The 13,512-nt window shown below is 42.7% G+C and overlaps 1 protein-coding gene across 2 annotated transcripts; it reads right to left on the bottom strand.

Moving 5' to 3' along the window:
• Window positions 1-1,460: 1,460 nt before the first annotated feature.
• Window positions 1,461-12,738, bottom strand: ssr1 (signal sequence receptor, alpha). 2 transcript variants are annotated; one of them, XM_036125022.1, is made up of 9 exons: window positions 12,577-12,738; window positions 7,991-8,124; window positions 7,763-7,856; window positions 6,508-6,770; window positions 6,349-6,425; window positions 6,182-6,260; window positions 4,770-4,863; window positions 4,547-4,561; window positions 1,461-2,842 (listed from the first exon to the last, which is right to left on the bottom strand). In XM_036125022.1, the coding sequence occupies exons 1-9, from the start codon at window positions 12,644-12,646 to the stop codon at window positions 2,775-2,777; spliced, it is 894 nt and encodes a 297-aa protein (XP_035980915.1). In that variant the 5' UTR covers window positions 12,647-12,738; the 3' UTR covers window positions 1,461-2,774. The 2 variants fall into 2 exon arrangements, with proteins under 2 accessions (XP_035980915.1, XP_035980916.1); XM_036125023.1 differs by lacking the exon at window positions 4,547-4,561.
• Between the last annotated feature and the right edge of the window lie 774 nt (window positions 12,739-13,512).

The following is a 13,512-nucleotide window of genomic DNA, read 5'->3' as shown; positions in this document are numbered from 1 at the left end:
AGTTTTTGGAATACTATTAAAAGACAAAACAATAGAAATCTGTTGTAACCTAATTTTATGTTTAGCAAAATTCTTTATTCATAAACAGAGTCTTGAGATCATCCCCAATCTTTAATTTTTTTAAATCTGAATTCAAGTTATATTTTACATCTCTTAAACGTATCGAATCATGCAAATACCTAATTGAAATACAATTGAATTGCCCACTGATCTACAACAATCTTAACATATAAATCCCCCTGTTATGTTAATTATTGTTTCATTATTATCATTAACTTATTCTTTATTTTCCTCATCAGTTACTTTGTATTTCCATTATGAAATCTGCCTCTAATATGCCTTCTACAGAATTGTACTGTTGCTATTGCCTTGTTTGTACTTTGTTTAAATAAAGTTCATAAAAAAGAATAATAATAATAAAAAGAATCCAGGAGCACGATCTCAGTTTAGTCTCACAGTAATGTTGGTGCGGACATTTAATCAGCATTAGGGTCTTGTAGCTATGGGACCCCCAGCCCAGACCCCTCTCATCTTTAAAAAGAGCGCCGTACAGTCTGTATTTAGGGTACCTAAAGGCACTAACCCTTCCATGTTTATCCCTCCGCTCAGCGCCGAGCAGAAAATAATTGTTTCCGCTCCCCTCACCGCCTAAACCTGGTATCATTGACCATAAACTACGCTGGGATCTGATAACCAGTTCCCAAACAGCCTATAGTTTTTTTTCTACAGTCATCTAGGCTGCGTAGAAAAGTGAAACGCACTGAAGCGCAGAGCCTAAAGCGCTGCGGCTATACACGTAGAATATGGGGTTACAGGACATAAATTAAAGCGCAATTTCCTACAGTGTTATTTCCTCTAGACATAAGACTATTGCTGATGGGTTAAATGGGAAACAGGAGTCCAGGCCTCACTGGGTCCGCTTGGAGAACAAACATCGGCTTCTAACTCAGCCTTCGGCGTAATTACGCACTTGGAGGCGCGCATCGCAAATACAGGGAAATGATGACAGGTCAGGCTGGAGGCTGAGATGACAAACCTGTCGCTCTGATAGGTGACGACAAAGGTTACCAAATGTAACAATTTACTAGAGCAGGAGCAGATCAGAGGAAAACTCAGCAGCAGGACCATCCATGCGTAAAGACGCAGCGTAACAACCGCCGCAGCATATAAAGCTTGCCGCCAACCGCATTTCCCCTTTTTGTAACTGTTAACTGTGATATTATGTTTAATAAAAGAAAATAGAAGTTTTCCATTCATTAAAACGATTTCGTCTGGATCGATGAAGCGACGGCGGCCGTTCAGAAACGGAAATGACTGACAGCAGGTTTAAATGATCCAGAAGCTCCTCCGTGTTTGTGGGTCTGAAAAATCATCTTACATGCGATGATGGGTCCTGATGGGTTTTGCTGCCTCACAGTAAAACAAAGATGTTGAAAAGAGAAAGAAAAACAAAACCAGTCTTACAGCAAATCATCAAAGTTTATTTTTCTGCATCTTTAAAAGCAAATCAAAGTAAAAGTTTGAATCAAATCCCTCAACAGTCCAAACTCTGCAGCAGAGAAGCGGCGCCCCCTAGTGGTAACCCAAAGCAAACAGTGTGAACCCCGACCCTTTCATTATTTTACAGAAACAGCGTTTCCGCCGCTTCAGTCACGACTTCCTTCTGATCTCAGGCCAGACGTCATTAAGTCACAAACAGAAGGTAGAAAAAAAAACGTTCAGCAGGTTTAAAGACGCAGCGGTTCAGTGAAAAACATCCAGATTCATTATTAGACAGTCTGAATTTAAAGGGAACACTTTATATTTCCCCTCCACGGCCCTGCAGGAGCCTGGCCAGATGAAATGCTTCATGAAATTACGTGATGAACCTGAACGCATCATCAAAGGAGCAGCCAGGCTGCAGCTTTAACGCAATTTTATTCCAGATAATCTGGTTTTCAATGAGTTACGTTCAAGAGAATCACTTAACGGAACCAGAGTTCACTTTATTCTTTCAAACCTGCAACATTTTAGAGCTTATCCTGTTTTTTTAATCAATTATCAGGATGTTTGGTGAAATCTATGTGAAAGAGAGACAAAAACAACTAATCGACACGGCGTGATCCGGATGTACGCAGCGCTCCAGTCCTCCATGTTTCTGCTCATTTCTCACCAATTTAAACACTAAAACATGCCAGGCTAAAGGAAAACAGGACTAATCTGTAAACTTTCCCAGTGGAGAAACGATTCCTGGAAAACAACGATCCTGAAAAGACGAGAGAAGATCTGAAGGAAGGTTGGAGACAAAGAGAAACCGAGAATCTAATAAAAGAACTGGATTGGTTGTGGCTCAGAGCAGAGCTGCGACTAATGAACCAACCAGCGCATCGTCTTCCGCCCCCAAACGAACTGTCTACAGAGTCTGGATCAGCCGCCTTCTCAAAAAACGATAAGTAAAAATAAAAAAAATCAAACGTAAGCAGAAACCCAGTGAGAGGTAATCAACAAAAAGACAATCAGTGCCGTCTCCCACAGAGAACTTCAGCAGTTTCTCACCCAGACTGAAAAATAAAACTCTTCCTCTCCTGTTAGAAAAAACCCTTTGAATGAAAAGCAGTCAGGTGGTGTGTGTGTTTTTGTTCGACAGTTTCTAAGCTGAAAGTGGAGCCAGCCGAGGCCCAGCTTGGCACCGGTTAAAGTTCCTCAGCAGACTGAGCGCGCTCACATGGAGCTCGCAGCCCTCCTCCTCCTCCTCTTCCTCCTGCGATGACGGACAGATGAAGGGCCGCCGCCCGTCACTCGTCTGAGCCGGCCGAGCGTTTCTGGTTCCGCTTGCGAGGAGATCTTCTCGGAGAAGCTTTGTCTGGAGAACAGGAAGAGATGTGAGGTGAGCAGTGATGGAGGCGGTCGGGTCGCTGCACTAGAAGCTGCAGAGTTCTCCTTAAAGGTGCATAGCCACGTTATTTTATTCATACGTCAGCAGCTAACTGTTAGCATACAACGTTTTTATGAAAGGTTATCACCTCCTGCTGGTGTATTAGTTGTTATTTTGGTATTTTATGCTTTGTTTTTGCTCAATTCGTTAGTAAATAAAGCCTTTCGTGTTTATGATTTTAATATAAGTGCGTACTGCACATGTGCAGCAGGGGTTAAAACAAGGAAGTGGCTAACGGTTATTAGCATGTCCAGGTGAGACGATGCAGAATAGGCTGAGATCCAGTGAAAAATAAGCGTTAAAATAAATATGATTCTAAGTGGGAAAACACTGTAACGTCTCTGTGAATCCAGTCTGAACGTTGGTGTTCACTGAAGCTAATCCTGCCGAGGCTCAGATGTGACGCAGAGTTGACTGACTGAGTAAATGTTCTGATATGAGGCTCTTAAAGTTGCTGTAGATTGTTTTATTTCATTAACAGTTAGTATTCAGTCACGCTGAGCTGCTGCTTTACTGTGAGGCTTTGCAGAGGGTCAGGCTCGGTCCCGTATTTAATTTAGATTTATTAATTAAGCAAACCGGCATTATGATAGTTCTGTGATACTGTCACTAGATGGCGCCACTTCTGTTTATATGTACCAATCACGCTTGGTGCTATTTATCCACAAAAAGGACCATAAAACATTACCAGAATGGAGGCTTGGTGTATATAACCTTATTTTATCATGATTAAACGTTTTTTGGTATTTTTTATAAGTATATAACATGGCTCTGTACCTTTAAGGCCAACAACTAGGGAAACAGGTAGAAAATGGATGTCAGGTGTGGTGGCGTTACAGAATGAGAGGTAAAATGAAAACTATGCTGTTAAGTGATGCTGCAGCTATTGATTATTTTTTAAATCAATGAACCTAAAAAGAGACGATGAGTAAATTAACATCCGTCAGTAAACAAGCATTTTGGATTTGAACCCAGTGAAGCTCAACCTTTGCTTCATAAATATGCTGTGGAGCATCTTTATGAATATGCTGTGGAGCATATTTTATCCTAAAGGCAAACTGTATTGTTTTTGTAGTTTGTTCTTTCAGCAGATGGAACGTTTTAGAGTCTGTATTCTCCAGTTAACGGTTTCTCAATTAATTATCGATTACTTTAATAATAAATCATGATTGTCTCAGTCCTGCTGTTGAGTCATCAGTGTTTTTCCTTACAAGCTTTCTCTATGAATCCTAATATTTAGACCAGAACCGAGCAGCTTTAGTGGCCCACAAACCATTGTGAAGTCACTTTTTCAGGTTAAATATATAAATGAGGTAATTATAATAATAGGACAAAGATAACTAGCTTCTCTAATTAGGTCAAAAAGCAATCAGTGGGGATAATTCTGCCCTGATGAGGGCAACAAGCGACTCTAGAAAAAAGAAGCTCACAGTCGCATGAAATAAGCGGTCTAACAGTGAGTGCTACAGTCTCTGTTGAAACTACGGAAAGCGCCGAGGGTAAAAAAAAAAAAAAGCACAATCCGGACAGTTCTGACATCATGTTATGGTTCTGACACGTCTTGTTACGTCATGCATCACACAGACGGTCAGAGACGTGAGATCCAGACACACAAACATGCAGCAGCCTCACCTCTGCGGCTCTGCACTGAAGACGCAGGAAAGACACGAGAGCAGAGGGAAGAGAGAGAGGAGAAGGTGAGGAGGAGCTCGCTGTGAGCACAACACAAACATCAGAGGCGGACCGAGGAGTCCGGACCGTGTTCCAGAGACCAGCGGTCAGACAGAACCGGCCTGCAGTTCTGGTTCCTGTGGGAGGAGCCAGGAGGTGTGAGGGCGGAGCCAGGCGTACGTACTGATCTGGTTGAGCGTCTCCTGGGGGATCCAGCTCAGGTCCACGTCGTTCAGGCTCGACGTTCCGGTCTCTACCTTAGGAGCCGGGCGCCGCCTCTGCAGACAGAGAGTCTCTGGTTAAAGGTTCTGACCGGTCCGAGCACCGCCCGGCGGTTCTGGAGGGAAACAGTGTCCCCCTCCTCACCGCCCGGAACAAGACCTCATGATGCTAACATGGCTAACGGGCTCTGGCTAACGGGCTCTGGCTAACCGCTGTAGGTACCAGATCTGCTCAGGTCCGGCGCCTTCTGATGACATCACTATACATGGTTGGTTTAACGTTTGCTCAATTATGCAAAATATTGTGATTGGTCTGGACAGCTTACTAAAGTAATTATAGCGGGGTGTAGGTTTTATTCCAGAGCGGGATTACGGTTTGTAAAAGGACAATTTTACAAAGAAATTCTCCGTGGTCCCTGCGCCTTCTGATGACGTCACATTATGGCAACGCCACTCAAACTACATAGAGCCCGCGGTCTGCATTTGTAACAAATCAATTTTATTTAGTTAATTTAGCGGTTTCTTTTTTCTCAAAAGCTTGAACAAATATTCAAGCCATTTTACAAAAAATTTATAAATAAAAAACAAATATTTGACAATTGGCTCAATGTTTGGAAGAATATTGTTAATAAAAATGGAAGGGCTAGCCAGACTAATTTATCCAGCATATATCTTAAATATACCAAATACCACAATAAAGAAATAATCAAATTCATCACAATTTCATGTGGAATAATAAAAAAACATGTGATCAGAAAGAACAACATCAGTACAAAAAGGAGGAATGAACGTTATTGATTTCAAAGTGATGAATGCAGTGATAAAATTAAATTTGGCTGCTGACTTTTATTAAAAATGAAATGAGTTTATGGTTTAGTTTCCCTTCACAACTTAAAAGAAATTGGAGGAATTAAATTTCTCTAAGGTTGTAACTTTGATCCTGCAAAATTACAGATTAAATTGTCAGACTACCACACAAGTATTCCAGAATGATGTTAAAAGTTTTCATGCCTCGACTAATTTACAGGAAAATAACCGTAAATTAACTAAATTAAATTGATTTGTAACAAATTGAGATGTAATGTAGTTTGTTTGAGTGGAGTTGCCATATGATGATGTCATCAGGAAGCGCCTGAGCCGATCTGGTACCTACACCGGCGCTGGCTAACGGGCGCTGGCTAACGGGCGCTGGCTAACGGGCGCTGGCTAACCGGCGCTGGCTAACCGGCGCTGGCTAACCGGCGCTGGCTAACCGGCGCTGGCTAACCGGCGCTGACCCGATGACTCCACAGGGCCTCTGCAGGGTACCGGGTCAGCCTTCTGACCCGGTACCCTGCAGAGCAGCGCCGCTCTGACAGTAGAAGCTCAGCCGAACCTTTCTGGACTCCAGCAGCTGGTGAAGGCCGACGATGACGAGCAGCCCGAGGCCGGAGAGGAAGACGTACAAGAAGATGCTGCGGAGGAAGAGCAGACGTGAGAGGAGCTGCAGCAGAACCGGGCCACGGACCCAGAACCACGGACCCAGAACCACAGACGGCTTACGTTTCTCCGTCCAGGCCGTCCTCCCTCTCGGTGACGGTGACGGTCTGGTTGAAGACGGCGTCCTGGAAGACGTTTCCCTGCAGGAGGAGAACCAAGAGCGTTAGAGCAGAACCGCCCTCAGAACCGGTCCGGGTCCGACCCGTTCCCCTTCGGCCTTACGCTGCCGTCCTTGTAGTTCAGGTTGATGACGAGTCCGAACGGCCGGCCTCCCATGGGCTCCGCCGGGATGAAGGAGTACTCGAAGGTGGCCTGTCTGCCGGGCGGAACCGCGGTGCCGAGCTGCAGGGCGGTGAAGTTCTGGATGTAGAACTGGTAATCCTGGGGGTACCGGAACGAGGCGTCCAGAGACTCCACCACAAAGTTCTCCGGGCCTTTGTTGGTGAAGCCCAGCAGGAACTTCACTACGTTGTTGGCCGGGAAGTCTGGGGGGAGAGACCGGGTTTACAGCGGCGCCGAGCAGCGGACAGAACCATGAACAGAAAAAAAATCAAAAACAGAACCACAGACAGAACAACAGACAGAACCACGAACAGAACCACGAACAGAGCCATGAACAGAACCACAGACAGAACCAAAAATCAAAAACAGAACCACGGACAGAACCAAAAATCAAAAACAGAACCACAGACAGAACCAAAAATCAAAAACAGAACCATGAACAGAACCACAGACAGAACCACAGACAGAACCATGAACAGAACCATGAACAGAACCACAGACAGAACCAAAAATCAAAAACAGAACCACGGACAGAACCACAGACAGAACCACAGACAGAACCACAGACAGAACCACAGACAGAACCACAGACAGAACCAAAAATCAAAAACAGAACTACAGACAGAACCAAAAATCAAAAACAGAACCACAGACAGAACCACAGACAGAACCACAGACAAAACCACAGACAGAACCAAAAATCAAAAACAGAACCACAGACAGAACCACAGACAGAACCATGAACAGAACCACAGACAGAACCATGAACAGAACCAAAAATCAAAAACAGAACCACAGACAGAACCACAGACAGAACCATGAACAGAACCATGAACAGGACCACGGACAGAACCACAGACAGAACCATGAACAGAACCACAGACAGAACCCCAGACAGAACCCCAGACAGAACCACAGACAGAACCACAGACAGAACCACAGACAGAACCACAGACAGAACCACAGACAGAACCAAAAATCAAAAACAGAACCACAGACAGAACCACAGACAGAACCATGAACAGAACCACAGACAGAACCATGAACAGAACCAAAAATCAAAAACAGAACCACAGACAGAACCACAGACAGAACCATGAACAGGACCACGGACAGAACCACAGACAGAACTATGAACAGAACCACAGACAGAACCATGAACAGAACCACAGACAGAACCACAGACAGAACCAACCTTCTCCTTTGACGAACAGGATGGTGGTGTCGGCGTTGGGCGAAGCCTTCGCCTCGCCGATCAGCGCCTCCTCCTCTTCGTCCTTCTCCTCCGTCTGGACAGCAAACAGGAAACAGCGTCAGACAACCAACCAGAACCAGAACATCTGATGGCTTTCAGCACCGCTGTCCTGCTTTAAAACGACCCGACCCGGTTCTGGTGAACCCACTGAACGGCCCAGATCCTCACCAGCTCTGTGTTTTCGTCGTCTTCCACTTCGGCTTCGTCGTCCTCGTCTTCAGCCGTCGCGTCGTCCACCACGTCTTCGTCCACGGCGTCGGCCTCCTCATCCTCGGTCGGATCCTGGGCACTCACTCCCGGGCCTGAGCGACACAGACAGACAGAACCGGGACTAGAACCATATAAAGGTGGGGATGTGGCAGGTTCAGACGTTTAGTCTGATTAAAACTCGTTAAACGTGACCCAACGAAGCTTCATCGGGTTCCTGCAGGCTGAACATGAGCAGCACAGCTTCATCAGATGTTCTGATGGGTTCTAAACGCATCAGATACACGACCCGATGCTGCTGATGGTAAATAGTGATGATAGGTAATTAGCTGTAAACCAGAACCGTCTCTAAATCAACATGTGAGGACCTGAAAGGAGAGAAAAGATGGCCGACCTCCGCTTAAAGCAGAGAGTAAAGAAACGCTTCATGCTGACTGCGTCTAAAAATGTAAAATTATGTTTTAACTAGAAAAATTTGCATTTCCTGCGAAAATGCACTGTGAATGCAGATAGCTGAATGATTAAGCAAAAGATGCAGAAGATCTTTGAAGAAGAGAAAAAATAGCTGAAAAGCATTGAAGAAGTTGAAAAAGTTGAAGTTGAAAAAGTTAAAGAATTTGAAAGAGTTGAAGAATTTGAACATGAAAGAACAATAGCTGAATTATTAGAAGAAGAAAAAACTGAGGGAAAGGCACCAAACATTTCCTAACTCATTCTAAACACTGAATCGTTTAACAAAGCATAAGTAGAATTTCAAACTTGAATATACTGTAGCCATATGTGGGCCTGCATTTCTAGGGAGTATAAGGGGTTTCGCCCCCATTGAAAAGCATTGGATGTTTGACACCTCCTAACTTGGAGATGCTTTACGTGACAAGGCCCAAACTTATTGTGGAGCATTCTGTATAAAGGAGGTACAGACTCTGTAAAGCAGAAGTTTGTCCGAGCTTCCTAGAGCTACTTCCAATTAGCAACATGCTAACTATTAGCCACTAACATGGTTGTGCTCAGGATCACCGGGTGATTGTACTCTCTCAGTTTGGTCCAAATCCTGTACTGGGAAGTGCCTCAAATAGGGGTGCCAATACTTAATGTCACCAAAGGTCACCAAAGTTCATGGGTCAGATTGGCCTCCTTTAGCAACTCAGCCTCACCCCATCTGGGCCCAGAACTCAATATTTGACCAAAATGGTCAGTAGCGCCATTTCCCACAGGTGGGTGGTGCTGTATTGGCCAATTGGGTCGTGTCTGGGCATCATGCCAGGTCCTGTTGGAAGCAAAGGCCCAATAGGTAAGCATGTGAAATCCAAAATTCGACAGTAAAGTGACACATAGCTGAAAGTCACTTGAAAATTTTAAAATGTCAAGAGGAAGTGACTGTGCGAATTTCAGATTCCTACATTAATCACAGCCACTGCGGTGAGCGTCGAAAGTTGCCATTCTATCTCAATTGATCCTCTCCCTCTGGCCCTCAGAGTTCCATCGTCATGGAAACTCACTGACACACCTGCAGCGGGCCAGTTTACTGAAGTGCAGACACTTTGTGTCAGAGGCTGCTATTGGATTATAATGGAGAACTTTGCCTCGAACAACGCTTCATATCTCCTGATCCATAAATGGTAGAGACGTAATTTTTCCTGCGTTTAGTTCGTAACGGATAGGGGAAGAAGAAAAGCTATCGTTTTTTGCTGGAAAAAGTTTAATAAAGGCGTAAAAAATTATGATCTAAAGGGGTTTTTTAAGGAATTTGCAAAATCCTCTAAAAACAGTCCCGAACAAATCGCTCTAGCTGAAAAAGTATAAGAGATATCAAAACAATTATTTCACTGTGAGTATCAGCAGGCTTTTGAAGACTATGTTGCTCATTTTTATGTTTGTAGAAAAATCGGTGTAGGCACAGCGACAATGTAAAAAAGTGGATCATGTGGAACAATGCAGCTCTAAAGCATTTTCAGGATTTTGCACATTCGCTACTCCCGAACAAATTGTTCCTGCGGAAAAACGGTAACAGTTATCCACAAAATTCCTTTTTTGTGAGTGCCAGAAGGGTTGGGACATTCATATGTGAAAGTCTCATGCCTGTACATCAAACGGTTTAGGAGTAGCGACGATGTGAAAACGTGTGATGTTTTGGATTTTCAGACGTCATTTTTCAAAACCGCTCCATAGGAAATGAATGGGGGAGGTTTCGGGTTTGTGTCGCTCTGAGGTGATTTGCGAAAAATCTATAAATGCTACACCAATGAGGGTTACATTTCCTGAATCCAGACAAAAATTCCTACGTTTTGATGTATAATTTATGTGGATCGGTTGAAAATTGAGCGAGTGAGAAGAAGTTGTTCGGAGAAGAAGAATTTGTTTAATTTCTAGAGTGCGCACTCTATAACTGCCTCCTTGACGACCATAGCAACGCATGTTATTTGCTGAATTTCTTGAAAAGCCAAAATTATTTTAAGGAGGTACTATATGAAAATGGTAAAAGATATGAAAAAGCTGAAATAGACCATAATAGCTGAAAGATATCACTACATTTTAAAAGTTGAATGGCGTTTCTAGCTGAAAGTAGGCTGAAGCAGTAAGCTGTCAAAAAGCAGCTGAAATGAGCGGAATTTTAGTGAATTACATTCATTTCCTATGGGAGAAAAAAAGCTGAAAATTTGCAGAAAAAGCTGAATATTTTAAAAAGTTGAAGAGTTAAAAGTACAAAAAGACATAGCCATCCATTCCAGAAGAAGCTGAATAGTTTAAAAGTTGAATGGTTGAAATCGGAGAAAAATTGTAGGAGGAGAAGCGAAGCAAAGTTTAAACAGTAAAAACGCATTTGGAAGAATAAACAGGAATAATAATAAAGAATAAAGAGAAACAGGATCTCAAGAACTGTGAATGCCTACTGCATTCACAGTAATAATAATAATAATAAAGAATAAAGAGAAACAGGATCTCAAGAACTGTGAATGCCTACTGCATTCACAGTAATAAAGAATAAAGAGAAACAGGATCTCAAGAACTGTGAATGCCTACTGCATTCACAGTAATGAATGCCTACTGCATTCACAGTAATAATAAAGAATAAAGAGAAACAGGATCTCAAGAACTGTGAATGCCTACTGCATTCACAGTAATAACTGTGAATGCCTACTGCATTCACAGTAATTATCATCACAGGATGTAAGTAACAGGGATGTGATCAGAGGTTCAGGACGCTCTGCTTAGGTGTAAAAAATAAACACTGCTTCAATACGACACTAAAAACATTATTATTCAAAGATATAGATTCCAAAAATCTCTGTAAAGTGACCCGTTCAGATTTTCTTAAACTAACGTGCTGAGGACAGGGGCGTGTCCTCAGAGCCATCACACAGGTAAACTGACCACAGGTGAGTATTCAGGGACTAAAAGTTCTGGTCATTCAGTCAGCAGCTCCTCCAGACACAATAAGAAGCCGGATTTAAAAAATTTCATCTATTACAGGCCTGACTGGGATCAAACTAGAGTCAACGTAATTAACGCCGGTCAAATTAATGCACAACTACAGGAAATATTAGATTTAAAACATATTCTGTGTTTGTAGTTCACCGTTTGACCTGATTTGTAACGATGAAGTAAATACAGAAAATAATCAGGAAGGAAACAGGAGCAGTAACATGTGAAGCTAGAATGTCTTCATTACAACAGATATAAATGAAAACCAACGCATGAGAAGAGATTTTAGTTTTAATTGTTTGAAGTTAGCAGAGCCGTGAAATTACATTTAATGCATTTCTTCCTGTTTTCCAAGAGCTGAAGAGCTAAAATCTACACATTTCACACAGAAGCACATGATTTCAATAACAGCAGCATGATTGTAAAATAATAAGCTGCTTTAAATTCACTTGGATCAACCTTAAATAACATAAAACTCTTAAGATACACAAGTGTATGACATCAACAGTCAGTTAATCCCTGTTAATGGACCACAACATCCTCCTAAACCGGATGTGAGCTTTAACACTGACCACACGGCTGTGGCTGAAGCTAATTTAGACTAAATAATCACTTCCTGTGCTGAAAATCCTCATTAATGAACAATTATTAATAATTCCCTTTAACTCCTGTTTTCTCAGACTGCTCTGTAGACCTGAGCTGAACTGACGCGGCTTTTAACGCTCTTTGCTGCTTCCTGGTGTTCATATATTAATGCAACAGAGCTTAAAAAGAGTTTAAATAGTTTATTATCAGAATGTTACACCTCACAGAGGCTTCGCTAACGGCTACCAGCTAACAGTAAGGACACGTCAGTCTAAACAGCAGCAGAAAGCGCTTTAAATCCAGTAGAATTAAACATATTTAAGGTGAATTAACCAACATTTAGTGACGGGAACAGACTAAACATGTCACAACCAGCTGCTTCCCGTTTTATGAGCCCGTTTTAAGCTGTAAAAGCCGGGCTTTGTTCCAGTCCTCAGCCTGCGTGAGGCCTAGCTGCCAGCAGCTAGCTGCCATGCTAACACCAGCATGCTGGGGCGACTCCTGCCTAAAGCCCTTGAGCAGCGCATTCGGACCCTCACCTTTGAGGAGGATGGTGACCGGGAAGGCCAGCAGCAGGAGCAGCAGCAGTTTAGGCAGGAACTTCATCATTTTCAGGCCGGAATCAGTGCTTTCTCATTCAGTGTCGGTCAGACTGCCAGGCTCCAGTGCCTCCGTACCCACGTGACTTCTTCTGCCGTGAGGCTGGAGGCTGAACGGCTCGGTGCTGACTCAGTGCTGCCCCCTACCGGCCAATGTAGGTATTACAACAAGCCTGCGTCCAGCGGCCCAGACCTAAACAGGATCTCACCAGACTTATGGTTTACAAACCAAACCATTAATACTTTGCTTTATTTACCAATTATGAATCTAAATTAAACGGAACTACTAATTATGAACTTATTTATTTGCAAAAAAAGAACCGATTCCATAAATTGATAAAAACAAACCAAGTAAAGGAAAATCATCACGAGACAGAAAACAGAAAAAAGCTTCAGGTATCTCACGTCACTATATGTTACAATTGATATCATTTTTACTATTAAGTTGTTTGAGACATCCTAAATTTATACATAGTTTCTCAGCAAGGCGTGAAAAGTTGGGATGTTAATCATGACAAACATTTGACTGGCAGACTGATGAGGACTCTAAAGGCATCCTGACAGGCTACTGGCTGTGCTATCATTATAGGCTTAGTGTAGTTACACTATAAATGTGACGTTTAAAAGGAGATGCAATAAGTTAAAAAGGGACGCTTTAACCTCATCTGTACATATGCTACTACATTTATGTGCCAACGTTTTAGCTCGCATGTATAAATCACAACACTGTCATTTAATATCATCATCATCACAAGGATCACACCTCAGAATATTAGATATTTCACATTATTCACCAAACTCAAAACTTGATTTGCTAAATTAAAAGAAGGAAAATTCATCTTCTTATCCTCATGAATAGTAACAATTGATAGGGTT

Source organism: Fundulus heteroclitus, chromosome 21, assembly GCF_011125445.2.
Source record: "Fundulus heteroclitus isolate FHET01 chromosome 21, MU-UCD_Fhet_4.1, whole genome shotgun sequence".
NCBI lineage: Eukaryota > Metazoa > Chordata > Actinopteri > Cyprinodontiformes > Fundulidae > Fundulus > Fundulus heteroclitus.
The sequence above is the reverse complement of the archived record's forward strand: the minus strand, read 5'-3'. Positions and strand labels throughout refer to the sequence as shown.

Excerpts from the sequence above, each read along its gene's own strand:
- ssr1 (XM_036125022.1), bottom strand. The coding sequence starts at position 12,646 with ATGATGAAGTTCCTGCCTAAACTGCTGCTGCTCCTGCTGCTGGCCTTC. Across the intron at positions 8,125-12,576 it reads GGTCACCATCCTCCTCAAAG|GCCCGGGAGTGAGTGCCCAG; the intron begins GTGAGGGTCCGA and ends TGTGTCGCTCAG. Across the intron at positions 6,426-6,507 it reads TGAACTACAAGGACGGCAGC|GGAAACGTCTTCCAGGACGC; the intron begins GTAAGGCCGAAG and ends CTCCTCCTGCAG.